The following is a 19,351-nucleotide window of genomic DNA, read 5'->3' as shown; positions in this document are numbered from 1 at the left end:
GCTGCTTACACCAAAGCCTGCCCTGGAGAGCTGCTTACACCAAAGCCCATTATCACCCAGGGTTATAACAACGAAACTACACCCAGACGGAATCAGGTCACAGGTTTGAGGATTATGGAGTTATTTATGAATAAAATGTTCTGAAGCAGCATCAGCTAATGGAATGCACGTCCTTCTGAAAGAAAGGGAACGTGAAACCGTCAGAGCTGCCTGAAGTCGGAGGCTCCCCTGCCCCCCTTGAGGCTGTAGGGAGGCATCTATTTTCATATTTGAAGAAGGAAAGGAAAATTTTCTTCCTCGCCATTCTCATGCTCAAATCCTCACACCCTTGACTGTCCATATCCTCAGACATGAATCTTTTAAGCTGTTCTTTACACACTCAGCACAACACTGGTGTCCTCAGAGAGTTCTGGAATAAGGTGCATATGAAGCATTTAGGAACACTGTCTAGGAAAATGTCAGGAAAGGGAATCATCCATCCTCTGAGAAGTTTAAAGCTTGCAAATCCGCTGGGCTCATCTGGGCTAGCAGCTTTGCCTTGGGGGTTCCTTAGAGGAGAAGAGAAAAGACCCAGTTAAATGCTGGTAGTGTTGTGAAGGATTCTGAGTCGCATCATGGCCCAGGGGAAAGATGTTTGGGGTTGCAGGCCTTAGCTTGGCCGTGTCTGTGGTGGTGGGATTGGGGGCATCTTGGTGGTCTGGCATGTGTCATCCCGCACTGGGAGGGCCAATTTCAGGAGGTATGCTATGAGGGCACGTGAAGTGGGAAATTCTTGTATGTGCATCTCGGAGGCCACTGAAAAGCAACCTGAACTTCCAGGGAAGCTGAAAACGAATCTGATAGCCCCAAGGTTTGTGCTTTATTCCATTTACTACAGAGGTTCAAAGATTTTCAAATAAGAAATTAAATTATAGCATGGAAAACTGTGCCAGGAAGCCTCTGTTAAGCCCTCCATTTGAGAGTCATCACTGTATTATGCATCAGCCGGTTTGCAATGCGGCTCTTCCCTGCCACACTGAAATGGATTTCTTTATTTTATTAGGGACCTGCATTTCCTTCCTCAGCACAGAAACGCTGCTGCCACGGGAGCCGCAGTATCTGCCAATGCTCCTGTTCTCAGCGCATGTGCTTGCTTTTTCCCATTGCTCTTCCCCTTGAGGTTTTGGGATTATGAATGCTTTAAAAATAAATGCTCCTTCACTTTTCTGTTGCTAAAAAGAATATTTAAAAAAAAAATCTTTGTGAAATTTAAGGTTTCAAGTAAATGTCCCAATCTCTGAGATAATGTGTTTTTAAAAATTTCACCTGCAATGTCAGGTTCCTTTTTTTTTTTAACCCTTGTGTATAATTTCATGAGGTTTGTCTGGAACCTGTATCTATGGTCAGCGGAGCCAAACGGGATTGAGGGGGAAGGAGAGACCATCAAGTTGTTCTAATTGTGGCCACAGGCTGTGCTTTGGGTTGATAATTTGGAAGAAGAAATAAGAGTCCACAGCTCTGCTGGGGGGCGAGCCCATGCCCCAAAGGATGGCTGGTTTAATATACTAAGATGAGGTGCCGGCTCCCTTGTCTGATGAAGAAAGCTGAGGGGCTTTTCGCCCAAGGCTGCACAGTGTCGGCTGTGGACATGGAGGCCTGATGGAGACTGAGTTGGCCCTCCCTCGTCCTTAGACAGCCAGGTTCTCATGACCGTGAGGGTGGGTGGGGATCCAGGAGGTGGGGTGTCACCATCTCAGTTCAAGTCCATTGAGAGGTCTCCTGCTCCGTTCCTTCAATTCTCTTGTTTTCCGCTAAGATAGAAAGAATGGAGGTATTTTATGGATTATTTTAGGACTCTGCAGAATTTCTGGGATGTGTTAGTTATCATGCCACATGGATACATTTTTCTTTATGCATTCTCATGCTGTAGGGTCAACCACATGAAATGGCCATTATTCGACCACTTTTGACCTACCAGATGGCAATTCCGTGTGGTTCAACGTAATATAAATTGTCCTGGGGTTGAGATTAACAATACCTTTCAGCTGGTTTTACTCACTCGGTTGCTTAGAAGTTCGAGAGCTGATCACTGTGGTTTGATTTCTTGATCAGGGCTTTTCGGGCCACATATTATTTCAGGCTCACCTGTGGCCCCAACACAGGCAGTGAACTCAGTGTGTGTCCACCCAGTGGCCACAGCACCCAGGAAACGGGTACCAGAAGCCGTGCTCTTTAATCACACCCCCAAAGGCGGCAGGGCCTCCACGTGGGTAGTTAGCCCTTTGCTGGGCGAGGGGCCCCATCATTTCCCTGAGTAGGAGGGACCCAGTTCCATTTCAATTTCACCTGTGCAGAAACTGAGTGTCAGACTCAGAAGGTTTCCGAGGCCGCCATCAACCGTGGCTCCTCTGGTTCTCCCTCTGCTGTGGGGCACTGGATGTTGGGACGGGCAGGGCCAGGTGGGAGACGCCAGGCTCCCGTCATCCACGGTCTAAACTCATGATGTTGGCGTTTTACATTTGCAACATCTGCTGAGCAAATTTTGAAAAGCCGAAGGAGTCAGGGTAAAGAAATCCTTTGGGGAGCTGGTTAGAAATGCAGATGCTGAAGTTCTGCCAGGATGATGCTCACCTGTCACCAGTTTCTCCAAGAGTCTCAGGTGAGTCTGAGGCAAGGGGGGCTGCTGGGAGCTCGGAGGCATTCTGCAGGTAAAGAGAGAGAGATTTAGAATCTGCTGTCGCTGGGGTGGCCTCCTGCAGGTGGCCCACCCTCTCCAGCTGCTCCCTCGGTGGGAACCTTACCCACAGGCTGGTGTGGTGTTTAAGGAGCCTGGGACACAGCAGGCCCTCAGGTGATGGTCATCGCTACCACCAAGTTCAGTCGTAAAACTCAAGGGAGACGCTGTATTCTGTCCTCCACGTGCTCCCTTCCATGTGTACAGGGTTGTCATTGCTCGTCACATAGACGATGTGAGGTCACATGTAACGTGGGAAGTTTTCCTTCTCAGTTTTGTTTTTAATTACTGATATCATTTGTCTCCAAACCAAATTAATGGTGATAGAAAAATTGCATTATTTGCCTGTATTGCAAAGAGATTTGATCGCATTTTCTAAAGAAGACTTTCGCTTTTACTCATTGTTATTTCTATGCTCCTGAAAAGTCTTTCACGCTCTTGTTTAGGCAGAAGGGTATCAGTGTCCATGGGAGGGGCAGGGTGGGACCGGAGGACCAGGAGAAAATAAAACACATCCCTTTTTATTGCAATTTCAGTCCCCTCCACCAGATATGCTAGTAAATTGTCCTTAACAACGAATCTGTTTAATTGAAATGCACTGTTATGCCAGTCCTATGCTTATTCTTATGGTAATACACGTTTTCGGCATGAAGTGAAGGAGGAGGAAGTCTGTCTACAGCTTTGATGCTCTTCTGACGGTCAGGGCGTGACTGCTTGGTGCGGGCGCAGCGGAAATGGGACATACCAAGGGGTAGTTTCACTGGCAGATCTTTTTAGCCCCCGAGTTTCTGGTTGTTGCTGGAACCAAAAGGTCGACGTCTGCAGCCGTCTTCATGCTCTCCAACTAAATAAACTCTGAGATATGGGAAGAAAATGCTGAAGGACAGGATAAAATTTTTCAGCTCCTTTGCGAAATCCTATGAGTTTCAAGACCTGAGTTTGTGGCTTTCGATACGTTAAGTCAAGTAAAGAGAGTGGAAGGAGTTGGTGCTGTAATAATACAAAATAACACCATGGCACACAGGGAAAACAGTGGCTATCTAATGATAGAATTACTATGATTCCATCTGTTTGCTGGAGCATTTCTTCACCTGCCTTCCTGGTGTTAGGAATTAGGTGATTAATCTGTGACCCCCGATGGGCAGCAAAGAGCTAATTAAGAAGCTGGGAATGAGCCGTGTGCTGCCACCCACCCACCCACCCACTCCTCGCTGTGCGTCTGCCCTTTGGTCTGAGGGGGTTTCTCAAAAAAGGAAAAGTTCTGGCTTTCAAATTGCGGCACATATTTTGTGTGTCGTATAACGAGGACCTTCAATTTCCTGGTTAAATTCGTGGTTCTGCGTCTGAATATTTTTGAAAACAGACCTGGAGCTGAGTCCCTCAATTCGTGTTATTAGCAAGCGGAGAATGAAGGGAATTTTACTCAGGATGAATTTTCAGAAATTCCTGGGCAAAGGGAAACCAACAGTTCTCCTGGGAGTGAAAATAAACAACTGGATAGCTTTGTTCTGGGTTGTTTTTCTCGTTTTATTCTGCAACTCCCTGCTCTGGATGGTCTTAGGTCTGTTCTCTCATCCGTCAGCCTCAGTGGGTGTTTGCATTCCTTGGGCTCTGGAGTCTTGTCCTTGTCACTGAGAGGTAGCCATTGTAGGGCTGGAGGTGGCCCTAGAAGGGAAGGCTTAGGAACGACAGCCTGGCAGCCACTTTGCTTTTCTTTACGGTTCGGAAAGCAGCTCGTACGCTGCGGAGAGGCACTTTTCTCTGAAGTAAGCCTTGAGTCCTTTGTAGCAGGATCTCTTCTAAAAGAACAGGAAAGGGGCTTCGGGATGTCGGGGGGCGAGCGGATAAGACGTCTTCCTGAGACCCGTCCAGCAGTCCAGTCTTGGCCTGTCCTCTGGAGAGGGTTCAGTCTGTTCGAGCCGAGTGCATCGATTGTGATGTGATGCAGGGTGCGGTCAGGGACCCCGAGGCAGGCGGGGGGCGGAGCCAGGAGAGCAGAGCAGCTCCAGGGTCGAGGCTCCTTTCGCTGATGCTTGGAGGGGTTTATTGACGTGTCCGTCTTGGCTGAGCCAGTCTCGAGGAAGGCTGTCCTCTTGCTCATGCCCTGCACAGCAGCAGACCCAGCTCGGCCAGCCCTGCTCCTCAGGAGGAGGACCCCAAACTGACACAGGTGCAGGGGGCTTTTGGCCTCCCCACATCTGTCTGAGGTTGGACAAGAAGTGGGGGGTGGAAACAGCAGCAGAGGGGGAGGAGGGAGGGCTCCTTGTATGAGAGGGGAGCTGGCCGAATGATTGCAAAGGGGTTTTCTTCCTGCTGTCGGTCCTTCCCCCTGTTTCAAAGGCAGCGCTTCTTCACATTTCCTAAAAAAATCTCGGAGTCACTCCCGGCACGCAGGAGGAAGAGCGGGAGTCGGTGGGGGTGAAATCCTTCTGGCCCTCGTGAAGGTGCGTCCTGTCAGGTGCCCCAGTGAGACCCCTCGGTTAAGGCAGCTGTGGGGGTGAAGGCTGATGGCAGTTAGCAGGAGCCCAGCCCTTGGCCGAGCCCACAGTCCCTTTCCTGTGTCCTCCTCCGCCAGGCAGGGCCAGAAACTGCCTTAAACCCCAAAGCTGCTCTCTAGCGATGTTGTCGCCATGTATGTGGCATGTGTGCAAATGTGTTTATTACTCAGTAACCCGTTTAGTCAAGAGTGTTAGAGACCAAGGCTGGAATAAATGGTGGTGGTGTGTGTGTGTGTTAGTGTCTTGGTGCCCTTACCCAACTGGGAACAGTGGAGGCCAGCCAACTGGACTCTCCTCACTGCCGGGTGAGGTCGGGCACAGCGCCCACTCACTCTTATTTAATTGTATATTCAAAAAGACTAGTAAGATTCAGGAAAGTTGATTGTAAAAAAATACAGCAAAGCAAAACAAACAAAAAAATGGATCAAGATGCCGTAAATTGGTGACCCAGACTTTTTGAATTTCACTTTTTCTTGTTGGTCGTCATTAATTGGCCGAACCCCGAGCATCTTTGCCTTTGAAAGTGTAGTTCTGGCAGCCTCCTCGCTCTGCATCGCGCCAGTGGGTGTTGGTGTGGTTGCAAAGCATTTTCACATTCTGAGGGTCATTGGACTTTATCTTAATATAGGGGTAAGTTAGGAAGGCCTTCTCCTGGCATCCACATTGAGTTATTTAGAATTCCTTTTCTTAAGAACGAAAATAATAATATGCCTTGAGTATGACCTGGGGACCTGGACCAGTTTCACAGGGAGCATGTGGTGTGTTTTCCTTCAACTTCAGATATTTGGCCATCCACTCAGAATAACTCGGGCTGAGAAGTTCTGCTGAACTGGTAACATTTCCCCCAGTCTTCAGTAACTTTGGTTTTCTGCCTCCCTGTGTCACCGCCCACTGTGTCCTCCGGCCCCTGTCCCTGTGAATCTGTTTTGACTATCACCTGCAGGGCCCCATTCTTTCTCTGACCACCTTCAGATTCCTGCTCCAAAGAAGCGAATTATTTGGATTTTCTGCTCCTTATAAAAGATCCCTGTTGCTTCATGTTGCCTAATCTGGGAGTTCTTTGGCATGTTATTCAAATTTAACCAATGAAATGTAATTGGAAGTGGTGCCATGTTAATGGCAAAAAATGATTAAATATCGTCAGTGTTGGAGATTACCCATGGCACCACCCTGGGCCCTGGTGACCCCCTGTGACGACAGCTGGAGGAGCTTCATTGTTATTGACAGGCCAGAAGAAGTGAGTCAGCGGGGACCGTCTGTGTTTTATTGTAAAATCAAATTCAGTAGCATTTAAGCCAGTGCATGGGAATGCGTTTTCTTAATATTATTCTACTCCAAGTGGGGGAGTTGAGTGGGGCTCACAGAATGGCTTCTGCTGACACGAGACACATCTTCTGTCACTTTTGGTTCTAGCTGGTCCAGCAACCTACACGTGTGCACATACATGCACGCACACACACACTCTCCCAGATGTGTTCCTCTAGAGCATGTTTGTCCTTTGAGGGTTGCTGCAGCATGGAACTTGAAACAGGGCGTTCAGCCTGGTCTGGCGCCCCGTCCCGCCCCTCCCCTGCTCACCCTGCGATGAGCTTCTCCAGGCGGAGACCGCACCTCATTCATCTGTGTAGCCCCATTTAGCATCGTGTCCGGCCCACAGAAAAGTCCTGATAGAGAAGTAGGATAAAGCAGTGCCCTGCCTTGTAAGACTTCTGCTGAGTCTTCGGTTATTTTTCGTATGGCCTCATCTGAGGCAGCATTCCGTTCTGACCGGGCAATGACGGAGGTGATGAGAGTTTTTGACATAAATGTTTTTTAATGGAAGATGAATTTTTTTTGGCCCTCGAAGTCAACATTTTATTTTGTTAATCGAGTTGCCACGAACACAAATACATTCCATTCGAGTGAGGATGTATTTGTGAGTGAAAGGCCCCACGCGCACGGTTCCAGTGTTTATATAATCACGTGTGTTTGTTTAGCGGAGCCCGCCTAATTTATAATGAATATTTAATGTTGGTTGTGACAACCATGATCTTTTGTGGTGTGTGTTTAAGAATTAGCAGTGCATTCATGAATTGAGCTCATTTTAATTCCCCCTTTGTTTTACTACTAAGATTCATGTTAAAAACCATATTATTTAATTTTTTATTTGCCAGATAGTATGAAATTTGAAAGGTAGCAAAAAGGTAGCAATGAAAAGAAAGTCTTTTCACCCTTGTCCCTAAGCCACCTGGTTCCTGAACCGTAAATCAACAACGGTTAGAGTTTTCGTCCTCCCAGAACTGTCGTCAGCCTGGACAAGCTTCTGTGTGTGTCTGATACCTGTGCATGTGCACATACACTCCTACCTCACCTACTACGCCTGGGGATACTCGCACTTCTGTACGTTGAAGCTTCACGTGCTTTATCGGCTACTTAGAATCCACTGCGTGGATGTATCCAATTTTGCTTAACCAGTGTTGGGTTTGTTACAAGTACAGCAACAGAGTGACTCCCTGGCACACTCTGGGTGCATGCATTTCATGTTGGAAGAATCACTGTCATTTACTCCCCTGTCTTCCCTAGACCATTGAGGTCACCCCCCAGGACCTATAAGGCCACATTCCCATTTTTCCTGAGAGAGCAGTTGGTGACAGAGTATAGTCTTTTGCAGGTTAATTAGTAACATTATTCACTAGTAACCACATTAGTTACCATTTGCTGAGCGTCTCAGGGGTCAGGCTGGGTGCTACCCCGTCCACATTTATCTGCTTACAGGTGATGTCTTACCCCTGGCATGTTACGGTGGTGGTTGGGCAGATGTTCGGGTGCACAGCGTGAAGTGTACCTGGTGTTTAGCCCCCGGTGTGCTCACCGCGGTGTGGGCAGAAGCGGCTCTTGATCTTCGCTTTTGTGAACATCTTTCCTTCTGAGCTCCTGCAGGTGCACCTCTGCCCACCTGCTCTGCCTGCTGGCAGGGCATTCGGGTCCCTAAAGTCCTACGTCTCTGATGTTGAACACCAGTCCCTTCCTGCTAAGCTTTTGAGGTTACTCGAGGCATCTTTATCAGCCTTCCATCTTCTCCAACTGCTTAAGGCCTCCCATCTCTTCCCAATCCATCCACCTGTCCTTTCCTTGAGTACCAGAGTGTTCCTCTGAGGGCCAACCCCTTCCTGGGCATGGACAGACCTCTGCCTCTGTCCTTGTCTGCTTGATTGCCCACCCCACTGTCCTCTCACTGTGGGTTGCGTTCGCCTCTCTTCCTCCAGACCCATTTCTTGTCCTTTCTACATGAGACCCCAGCGGAACTACACTGTTATGCCACTTGCTTCCATTCCCTCAACTATTTGGTTCAAATGTCATGTATCTGAAACCAATGGCATTTCTTGACTTTTAGGCCTTTTGTTAGTCACTTTACTTTTTCTTGGGCATAACGTAGGATGATGAAATTTCTGAATTTGTGGAAAATATATAGAAAGTGAATTTTATTTGAAAGGGTAGTGGCTGGGGCGTCTGCCACACTCTTTACCAGCTCACTATGTCTGTCCTAAGTACATAATGTGAGTGGTGCTGTGGGGTCTCACTGATAAGCGATGGCAAATGGACGGCATGGGAAATCAAGGCGTTTGGGTCATCTGTATCTGGTGGGTCCACCTTGACCTGCATACATGGGGGTGAGAGGCAGAGATGGGCAGCCAGGGGAGGCCCCCTGGTGTGCTGGCCGGGGTGAGGCTGGGTCTACAGACGGCCCCACGGTGCCTGGGACCCCTCGTCTTGCTGTCATCTCCTAAAGTGTCCTGACTGGATCTTCAGTGTCTGATATGTTTGTGAGGATCAAAACTCCAGCACAAAGTCGTCTTCGAAACTGTAGAATGTTGTCATAGTGTGAACATTTGGATTTTCAAAATCCAGTCGTCATCTGCCATAGTAACTTTGTTGGTAGGATTTCAGACAAGTGAGTATTTTAGTGAAAAACCAAAAGACCGGGAGTTGAGTGACTGGCTGTAAGGTCAGTTCTGGGACGTGTGCCCTCAGAGGGGTCTTCACACGCCCCTGGGATGGGGTGGGGCCTGTGGGGCTGGGGCAGGAGCGGTGTGAGATGGGGAAAAAGTAGAGTTACAGGGGCCCCTTGGAGTCGTTGGATGGAGTGTGCATTATGGTTTAGGGGACAGGACACCGAACTGGAACAGCCCTGTGGACTTTGGGAAATCCCAGCTTCTCTGGGGTGGAAGCAGCGTCAGGAGGTTGGTCTGCACCGTCTTCAGTCCTTCTGGCTTGAGAAATGGCACGTTGGAGGCATTTTGACCTTGCACTTAAGTGAGTCATGACATCTAACTTTGCTTTGCCCTCCTGTTTTACAGATGCCTTTGTGAATAGCCAGGAATGGACGCTAAGTCGATCTGTGCCGGAGCTCAAAGTGGTGAGTGGTTCCACTGGCCTTGGTAGATGTCATTCTTCACCTGCAGGAGTAGAGGTGGGGGCCTCAGTAAGAGGCAGGATGTGACCTGTGAGCACCCACAAACCTGTGTCCCGAGGGGCCTGCTCGTCTCCTGGGGCCTAGACGTGGGGCTCGCCTCTGAGCGCATCCCTGGGAGGGTCCAGGTGTAGCTGACAGTGTGGGGCTGGAGCCCTGAGTGTGCCTCCCATGGCCGGGACGGACGACTAGCCAGGGTGGCCTTGTGTGCACAAGGCAGGATCCGTTTATCTTCTTATTTCCAAATGTCTGTCTGTCTGTCTGTGTCTCTCTCTCTCTCTCTCTCTCTCTCTCTCTCTCGTTTATCTTCTTATTTCCAAATGTCTGTCTGTGTGTGTGTCTCTCTCTCTCTCTCTCTCTCTCTCTCACACACACACACACACACACACACACACATGCAACCATGCCTTCATTAATCCTTTATAGCATGTCACGGAAGGTTTCTGTAATGAGCCATCAAGCTTTGGAATTTGTCATTAAAAAACGTGACTATTGGGGGCTGGCCCCGTGGCCGAGTGGTTAAGTTCGCGCGCTCTGCTGCAGGCAGCCCAGTGTTTCGTTGGTTCGAATCCTGGGTGCAGACATGGCACTGCTCATCAAACCACACTGAGGCAGCATCCCACATGCCACAACTAGAAGGACCCACAACGAAGAATATACAACTATGTACTGGGGGGCTTTGGGGAGAAAAAGGAAAAAAATAAAATCTTTAAAAAAAAAAAAGTGACTATTGTATTACGAAGTAGTGGCATCAAATTAAAAGAAGAACTTTGTTTTTATTATAAATTTTATTATGAAGCACCATGAGATTATTTAAAGCTTTAAAATTGGCTTATAAAAAATTACTTGGTTCTGTTGCAGCCACACCTTGGAGCATCTCCCCACTGTGCCCCTACCTTAGGATGAAAGGAAGGGGCAGATAGAACTTTTGACAGTCATGTTCTTTGTTACGAAATAAGTGGCATTTGGGGGATGTGTCTGTGTTTGTATATTTACATGTATGTATGGGGGTGTATGTGTATTTTTTTAAACTTCTCAAATGATGGACTTGGGCTTTAAAATGGAGACAGATAAGCTTTCCCGTTCAGCAAACTGCAGATGGAGTGTGGCTCGGGCGTGGGCCTGCTCCCTTTTCCCCGGTCCCTCTCTCTTCAACGTTTCTTTCCCCTGCGTATGCCCTTCTCCCAAGGTCCACATTTCTGTTGGTAGCTCCAGCCTGTCTGCCCCGTGGTCCCCAGAGGCCCTTGAACCACGTCTTCCCATGGGCCCCAACCTCAGTGGTGCTTTGTGGGTGAGACGAGGCACCTGGGGCCGGGACAGAACCCTTCAGGTTTCTTGCCCCTGAGATGAGGAAATTGAGCGACAAGGAACGTGCAGATTTTTGAAGAAAGTGTATATCAGTTTTGTCACCAGCAAAAACACGTTTTTAAGCTTAAAAAATACAGGGCGTCTAGGAAGACACCTTGAAGTTGGGAGGCCTGGTCCCTGTGCCCTCCCATCGGTGTCTGACATGCCCATCCCCACTGCCATCGCTGGATGTCGTCGGCTGGGCCCATCTCCTTCCTGTTTGGCCCTCATTCCTCCCTCCGGATCTCTGACCTCTCTCTGTGACACCTGCCAGCGGGTTTCCTTCCTCTTGGGAGACAAAGGGTCCATCGGTCCCAGAGCCCTTTCAGAAGCCCGGGTTCCGCAAGGCTGGCCCCAAAACAGCCACCTCTTTCTGTCCTCGGTGTTTCGTAACCACTGTACCTGGCACCTGGTAATCCTGTTAGGACACCTGCGGGAAATACCTGTCCAACGGAGGCTGAGAAGTGGGCAGTGTGGTTCCCAGGAGTTTTCTAGGAAGATTTACCAGTTTCAGATGCACCCTCACCAGACAGTCCAAGGTCCATTTAGGTTCCGTGATTGGAGCAAAAGAACAGGAATCATGTTTGGACATTCACAGTGATAACTGTGCTCTTAAAGCACTTACTCTGCTCTGGGCATGCTGTGAAATGCCTTAGGTAATCATCTCATTCAGTCCTGAGAGCCAGCCGCCCCACGGGCTGGACCCTGTCATTATCCCCATCTCGCAGGTGAGGAAGCTGAGCCTCAGAGACGTGAAGAACTTGCCCAGGGAGACGCAGTTTGTAAGTGGCGGAGCGGGCTTTGAGCCCGGAGTTTCTGCTCCCACATCAGCACGGCTGGGAGAACTTGCTGCAACGATGGGAATGTTCTCTTTCTTTGCTGCCCACCGTGGTAGCCACTGGCCCCAGGTGGCCATTGAGCACTTGAAATATGGCTAGTGCATCTGAGGAACTGAATTTGAAATGTTTAATTAATTTACCTTGAACTAGCCTCAGGAGGCCAGTGGTCACCCTTTTGATAGTATGACACACTGCCTGGGATCACTGAGTATCGAACCCTCCCATTTAGACCCGATTTCAGTAGTCTGTGGAGAGTTCTCCCGGAGCCCACATGTTCAGACCGGCCCATAATTGCAGAAGCTCACTACCAAAAACTTGTTTTCTGCTGGTATTTCAAAAGAGTGTAATTTTCTGGAATTGATGCCCGGAGGTGTAGGGGGTGATTCCATTAAAAGGCAGTATGGATTTGTGTTCCTAAAACGTAAATCTTAAAGTTTGCTTGAATTTGCTGAAGGGGTTGACTCCATCCCACGGGTCAGGGAATGTGAATGAGCCTGCAGTTCTCTGGAAGGACAGTCTTTGTGTCCTGCCCCCTGCCCTGTGTGTGGAGGGACAAGACCCCAGCAGGTCAGCGGGCTCTGCTCTGGGCTCCTCCCGCTGTGGAAGCAGCGGGCAGCTCGTCCTCATCGGCCTCCTCAGCAGATCCCGTCTGTGCTAAGGAGTTTTCAGCGTCTGCAGAAACGGCTCCTTTGTTCAGAGGCAGCCTCTGTGTGTCCACAGGGCTGCGATTGTTTCCCACTCTAGTACAGCCCCCCGAGACAGGTGGCCCCTTCAGTCAGCGCCCTCGGAACCCCTGACTCCATTTCACAAACACAACAATTAAATGACCTAATAGCAAGCCTCGAATGGGCTCTTTTATGTCATATTTTGCAATAAATCTTCCGGAATCTGTCAGAGAAAAAAAATTCAATGTTTGCTTTCTTTTCAAGAGTGGTAGTACCATGCCTCACGTTTTCGGAAATTGTGTGATGGCTGGATAATCAATGGCCGCGTTGCTTTTGGGGCTGCAATGGATCCAAACGCAGGTCACTTGAGATGTGTGATGGGCAGCGCATGCTTAATGCTTATCCCTGGGCGGAAAGAGTAAACGCAGCTTAGACATCCTGCCTGCGGAGGTGGGCATTAGTCAGCAGCTTGTCACATCTGATTTGTATGTTTTCACTGAATTCCCAGCTGGGATTTTTACAAAAGTTCTCGATTTCCTTTTTAGCCAACCACACCAGGTAAGTGGTAAAGATGTGGGACAACAGAGAAATAAATTTACAAAGACCCCCCCCACATTCTTTCTCTTCTTGTAATGTGACAGTGTCAAGCATGGCGCCCTGACAGTTCATGGCCATGCCCAGAGGACGCAGGGGGGCCAATGGTTAGGACCTGTTGGCCCTGAAACACGCGGTTCTGTAATTTTCAGAACACCTTTGCCCATGTTACCTCTTTCTGCCCACAATGCCTGTGGACCCAGAATGGACTGATTCCATTCTCTCCTGTGTACATCCGCTAGCAGCGTATGGATCCCGGTGGAGCTCTACGGCTTAGAAAGTATTTTCATCCGTTATGTTATTTCCTCCTCACAGTCTGCTGTTGGTTTCAGCCAGCATTTCAAATTAAAATCCTGCCCATGGTGTGGGAGCATAAGGTCTATGAGGTGGCCATTCAGACCGAATAAAACACCTTCCCACTCCATCCCCGAGATTGACTGATTTGGTCCTTCTAAGGGGTAAGCTGATTCTTCGCAATCGTTGCCGTGTAAGAAGGAAGGAATATTGCCACGCATAGAAAGCACGGGCTGCTCCATGTGGGATTCTGAGCATTTTCCTCCTCAGAAAAGAGGAACTCGAATCTTAATTAAAAATTTAATTCTGCGGCATACTGTTTTGGATTTTCTCAGCACGAAGCTGACAAACAGCAGGTGCCCTGGAGCAAAAGAATAATTAATAGGTAGAAATTGTGAGATTATAGAGGCCCAAGGTAAAAAAGGAGACAGAAGTCGAGTCAGGAAGGGAAACAACTTTATTTAGGATCTGTCCACTTCGTCTGCCTTTGAGCCGTGGTAATAAAGCATCTCATTTATACTCATTAGCATGTGGTTCATTCATTTATTCAGCTGGTGTTGTTGGGTCTGCTTTGGGCTGGGGTCAAGGCTGGGGTACAGAGAAGCCAGCGACAAATGAGACACAGTCCCTGCCCTTAGGGAATTGTCGGCATTGGAGAGAGTCACACCCATGTAGTGAGATTGGTAAAATAAAGAGATAAGTCCACAAGCCAGCATGATGAGAAGGGCACTAAGGATGCCTTGAGGAGAGGCGTGGTTGTGGCTGAGGCTGTGGCATTCAGAAGACTTCTCAGAGGAGGCGACATCTGAACTGATTGCTGACCAACGAGTAGGAGTAGTGTTTTGGGCAGTGATTGATGGGGAAAGGTCTAGCTGTCTGGAGAGAGCAAGGCCTGTTAGGATGCGGTTTGGTAGCTGGAGTATGGAAGACAAGGCAAGGAGTGGGAAGCTGAGAGATGAAAGGGCTGTGACTGGGGAGAGGGGCAGGATGGGTTAAGGATTTTAGAAAGGTCAGATTTTAACGTATAGCCCACAATCTCATGCCAAATTTGTTCACTCCTGTGTTTGCTCTTCTAGTTGTTGGCATCATCATTCATTTATCCACCAACAAATCTCCCTCCGTCTCTTCTGTCCATCCATACATCATCCATCCATCATCCATCCATCCATCCATCCATCCATCCATCCATCCATTCATTCATTCATTCATCCTTCCGTCTATCCATCCATTCCTCCTTCCGTTTATCCATCCATCCATCCATCTATCCATTCGTTCATCCATCCCTCCATCCCTCCATCCCTCTATCCATCCGTCCATCCTTCCATCTATCCATCATCCATCCATCCATCCATCCATCCTTCCATCCGTCCATCCTTCCATCCTTCCATCCATCCATCCATCCATTCATCCATCCTTCCATCCATCCATCCATTCATCTTTCCATCCCTCCATCATCCATCCATCCATCCATCCTTCCTTTCATCCCTCCCTCCATCCCTCCATCTCTCCCTCCCTCCCTCCATCCCTCTATCCACCCAGCCACCCACCCATCCATCCATCCATCCATCCATCCATCCCTTCCTGCCTCCATCCCTCCATTCATCTCTCTATCCATCCTTCCATCTCATATTTACTAGACACTTTGTTGGGGCTGAAAACTCTGATCAGTGTAGGGATTCAGACTTGGTGTCCTTGCCGGTATCCAGAGACGTAGTTTTTGGTCTTCAAGGAGGGACCTGAGTGTAGTGGGAGATGGAGCCAAGAACGTCACCAGTGACAGTGCAAGGCCTTTTGGGTATGTGAAGGAGAAGCGGGGAGGCCGTCTAAAACTCTCATCAGGTGAAGAAGGGAGGGGTGCCCAGGTGGAAGGAAGAGTGCAGTGTTCATGCGGTAAGTTCACAGACCTGCCGCCGGGCCTCTGTGCCCACAGCGATGCTGTGTGTGAGGACTGGGAGGGAGGCCATTCGTTCTTTGTTCCTGCACATTTGGACTTTGGCCTGCAGGCACTGGGACTCTCCCTGGGGTTGTGAAATGAGGGAGTAACATTTTCACAGTGGTAATTTTAAAGAATGTGTTTGATATTCTCCAGGTGAAGAGGGGAAGCTCGCGGGAGGCAGTGAGCTCAAAGCTGCTCCCAAGATTCAGCGGACAACACAGCCTGTCCCGACGTGACTGTGAAGATGTGACTTCCAGCTGGGGGCGAGGGGAAGCGTCAGGGAGGGCTTTCCAGGTTTCTGGTTTGAGAGGCTGGGTGGGGATGTGGTCATGGAGGATGATGAGCAGGTTGGGGAGAGAATGGCAAGATTTGGATGTGCTGGGGTTTGGGTAGCAGTGTAGATGGTGTCCGGATGTGTACGAAGAACTTGTGTAGTCCTGGCGGGGTTGGGTAGGAACACCTGGCACTGGGGGGTGAAAGGGGGCTGGAGAATGAGTTTCTGTAATCAGCTTAGTGAGTGTAGGTACACTGTGGCCAGGCACACTCGGGGGTGTTAGGATTGAGGAGCTAGAAGAATCTAGGACAATCTAGGAGATCTAGGGAAGGGGCCCAGGTGAGCTGAGAGGGAATTCAAGGAGGAAGCCCGGGATAGAAAGTCGGAAGAAAGAGAATCTCATCTACAGCTTCTGGTGATGGCGCTGGGTCAGGAGCCAGAGAAAGGCTAGTGGTTTTAGAAATGGAAGTCGTTGGTGACCTCAGGGGCAGCATCCTCGTAGCCGTAGGGTCAGAAGTTCAGATTGTTAGGGTGGAGGCAGGAGTGGGGCCCCGAGCTGATGGGGAGGAGCAGCCTTGAGGCCTGTCCCTGGTGGACAGCGGGAGGCGGGCTCTTCATAGGAGGGCCCCTCTGTCCAAGGGCGGGTCTCTTGTTTTGTTTTTCTTAAAGAATTGATCTGATCCTCCTCAAAGGCAGATAGGAAAGTTCTTGTGGGGGAGATTAAATACAGGAGGTTAAAAATTAGCATGTGGGACGAGGTTCTGGATCAGTAGCTTTGCAGAGAAGGTGGAGGGGGGTCGAGCTCCCCAGCACAGGGAAAGGGAAGGCTCCCTGAGGGGCCGGCCCTCCTCGAGTCCCGGGATCCCCGCTGCGTGGACAGGGAAGCTTTGTCTGAAGAAGGACCACACGGCCGCCATTGCCTGCAGATTACTGTGTTTTCCTCGTCCGTTTCAACCTGCTTGCTCTCCCTTGCTAGAGCAGTGGCCCTCACGGCCGTCTTTACCCAGTGCGACCACCTCTGCTACCTTGACATGGGACCCGCTCTGTCCTCTTCTCAGTCCTGCAGCGTGGCCCCCGTGTTGCTGGGATGCAGACTTGCTCTCCTCCTCGCTGCCTTGGTCCAAGCTTTGCCCCTCCAGTCTCTCCCCACACTTTTCCCTCCCTGAGTGGCTTTTCCACTAGTCTCACCCAGCTCTGAAATTCTACCCCGAAGTTGTGATGGAATACACCAGAATATCCCTCTTATCCTCGCATTGCTCGGTACTGCCATTGAGTCCCATTTCACATGGTGCCTTGTGAGTATGTGAAGGGTGCACAGTACATGTTGGTGGGCTGACTCACTGCATACTTGCCTGTTGTAACCACCGCTCAGGCTCAGGGCATCTGGAAGATACCATCACCAGTGGGTGTTCCACTGGCACTGACCTGCCTGGAGAGCTGGCGAGGCTGATGAGAACGTCAGATGTTAATTGAAGGTGTTGGAATCCCCTTCACTCCAACAGACGGTTTAATGAGCCAAATTTTGGCCATCCAGCCAATGCTTGGCTGTGATTGTGTTTGGGGTTCCAGTGCCTTTTAACCTTTCTCTGTTTGCAGATTGCCAAATCGAGCCCTGTGATGATACTGATCGATCGTCTGTTGCTTTGTTCCAGGGAATTGTGGGTAACCTGGCCAGCGGCAAGTCGGCCCTGGTGCACCGGTACCTGACCGGCACGTACGTCCAGGAGGAGTCTCCAGAAGGTATGCTGTTGGGCAGGCAGTCTCAAGCTTCAGAGAGTTTAGTTTTTAAAATTTTTCTGTAGATATCCTAAATCATTACTTTGATGCATCACATGTCAAGAAAGTAATAAAATACTGAGCAGTAAAAATCTTCAGGTATATCATTCTGTAGTATTTTTAGCTAACTTTGGCGTTTGGAGCAATCGAGTAGAACCATGAAATGCTATTGAATTTATTTCCTAATGATTCTGTCTTTTTAAACGTTAATCCAGTGCTACTCCTTAAATATTGCTCAGATGTTTCTCTGATCTGGATATTGAGTGTATCCGTAATTTGTATAGACTGTTACTTAGTCACAGATACAAGCTTTTCAGATCCCACCACCATATGTTTGAGTATGTTTCTCCCCTTATATTGTATTCTGAACATTTAATAATCATTTTGCATGAGAATGAGATATTTCTTTTGCCATGAGGCATTTACGTCTTCAGTTAACATATCCATATTTTGTTTTTTGCTTTAAATACAATTATGACAGTAATGATCTGGAAGCCACTTAGCCCCCGTGTCCCTCTAATCAAGATAGAGTTCACACGCAGTTTTCTAAATTATATTTTCTCTCCATATAACCTTTTAAACTCCAACTCTGAGACACTGAATTTCTGGTTCCTTCTTTTTCTTACTGGCTGTTCCATTCTTTGCAGATATGGATGCAGGTAACTATACATTTTCTTCATGGCAGCGCTTGTCTTGTTTGCAGAGAGAGGAGAGGCACAACTTGTACTGTAGTCTTCCCTTCCCTCCTCGTTCTGTGTCTCATCCGATTTTGTTTCATTTTATCCTCTTTTTTTTAAGTTAAACATTTCACCCTGTTTTGTCCCTTAGATGTGTTTTTAGCAGTAGTCCTGAGTAGCTTCACATGTTTCCTGTAACACCTGTTCTAGTGTTTAACTCTTGTCCTGGAAACCATGTAACCATTCAGAAGGGTATGGAAGATGGAATTCTGTGGCTGTCTTTGCTTGGGGCGCTGCCGATATTTTGCAGAATTTTGCAATTGTTTCCTAAAAGCCTCAAGGTGGTCACATCCTTGAGGTAGTCACACTGGGGAGAGACCCACTTTTTTTATGATCCACACTGAGTTGACAGTTTAGGAAGATTAGAAGTGAAGGCGAGTATGTGGGAATCAGAAAAAGCCTGACTATCCAATGAAGAATGTTTACAGGTGCTAGAAAGCTGCATGATTTAGAGAGAGGAAGGAAGGTGATCAAGTTAGAAGTCTTTCTCACTTCTTCTGGCCTCTGTTTTATTTGTTCCTTTGTGTCTGAGCGTGGATTGTAGCCACGGTCATTTTGATTCCACCTAGAGAGTCCTTTTGAGTTTTTTTTCTTGGGTTTTCTGCTGATTGCTGGGGGCTAGCTATTGTGGAGGTTGATGACAGCACCTGCAAAGGGGCTGGTTAAACTGGCCGCAAGTGAAATGATCATTGAGTAAATCTGTAAGCCCGTCCCTGGAACGCTCTGGATGTTAGCTGGGGGTCCTGGAGCCTCCGTGGTGTGGGCCCCTGGGGTGATGCTAATGCTCCAGCTTCTCTGGCATTTGGTTCAGTGTCTGGTGTGGCTAGAGTGACAGTCACTGGCTGTCTTGCTCACAGATGCCTTTCCCTTCCCCATGCAGTGCTATTTTGTCACTATTGTGGCTTTTTCTGTGTCCCCTTCGGGTGTTCACAGTTGGTTCCGTCAAATTTGGGTCTGAGTGTGATTTCTTTGCAAGGGGCTCTTGTATTTTGATTAGCATGAAGGCATTTCTCTTGAATGTTCATACTTCAAAAGTAAAAGTTGCACCCAGTGGGGGGACCTAAACTGTTATTTCTAATAGTCCCACTTCTTTAATTTTTCAAGGAACACATTTCATTCTGCTGAAATTTCATGGTATCACCTACGATTTTAAAAATACGTTATTTTAAAGGATAGAAAAGGATGCATGAGTACAGGAAAGGCCATCCCTCCACCTGCAAAGTGGAAA

At 48.6% G+C, this 19,351-nt stretch overlaps 1 protein-coding gene across 4 annotated transcripts in view; it reads left to right on the top strand.

Moving 5' to 3' along the window:
• AGAP1 (ArfGAP with GTPase domain, ankyrin repeat and PH domain 1) overlaps positions 1–19,351 on the top strand; it is a 559,767-nt gene that overhangs the window by 182,399 nt on the left and 358,017 nt on the right. For 3 of the 4 annotated variants that reach the window (XM_046643545.1, XM_046643544.1, XM_046643542.1), the window contains exons 2-4: positions 9,549–9,607; positions 17,263–17,350; positions 18,034–18,045. In XM_046643545.1, coding sequence (XP_046499501.1) covers positions 18,036–18,045 — 10 coding nt within the window. In that variant the 5' untranslated portion in view covers positions 9,549–9,607; positions 17,263–17,350; positions 18,034–18,035. The remainder of the gene's footprint in view (positions 1–9,548; positions 9,608–17,262; positions 17,351–18,033; positions 18,046–19,351) is intronic. The other variant, XM_046643543.1, reaches the window with a different exon arrangement.

The sequence above is a fragment of the Equus quagga genome, chromosome 17, assembly GCF_021613505.1.
Source record: "Equus quagga isolate Etosha38 chromosome 17, UCLA_HA_Equagga_1.0, whole genome shotgun sequence".
In the NCBI taxonomy this organism is placed as follows: Eukaryota; Metazoa; Chordata; class Mammalia; order Perissodactyla; family Equidae; genus Equus; species Equus quagga.
Note: the sequence above shows the minus strand (reverse complement) of the source record. Positions and strands in the feature narration are given on the sequence as shown.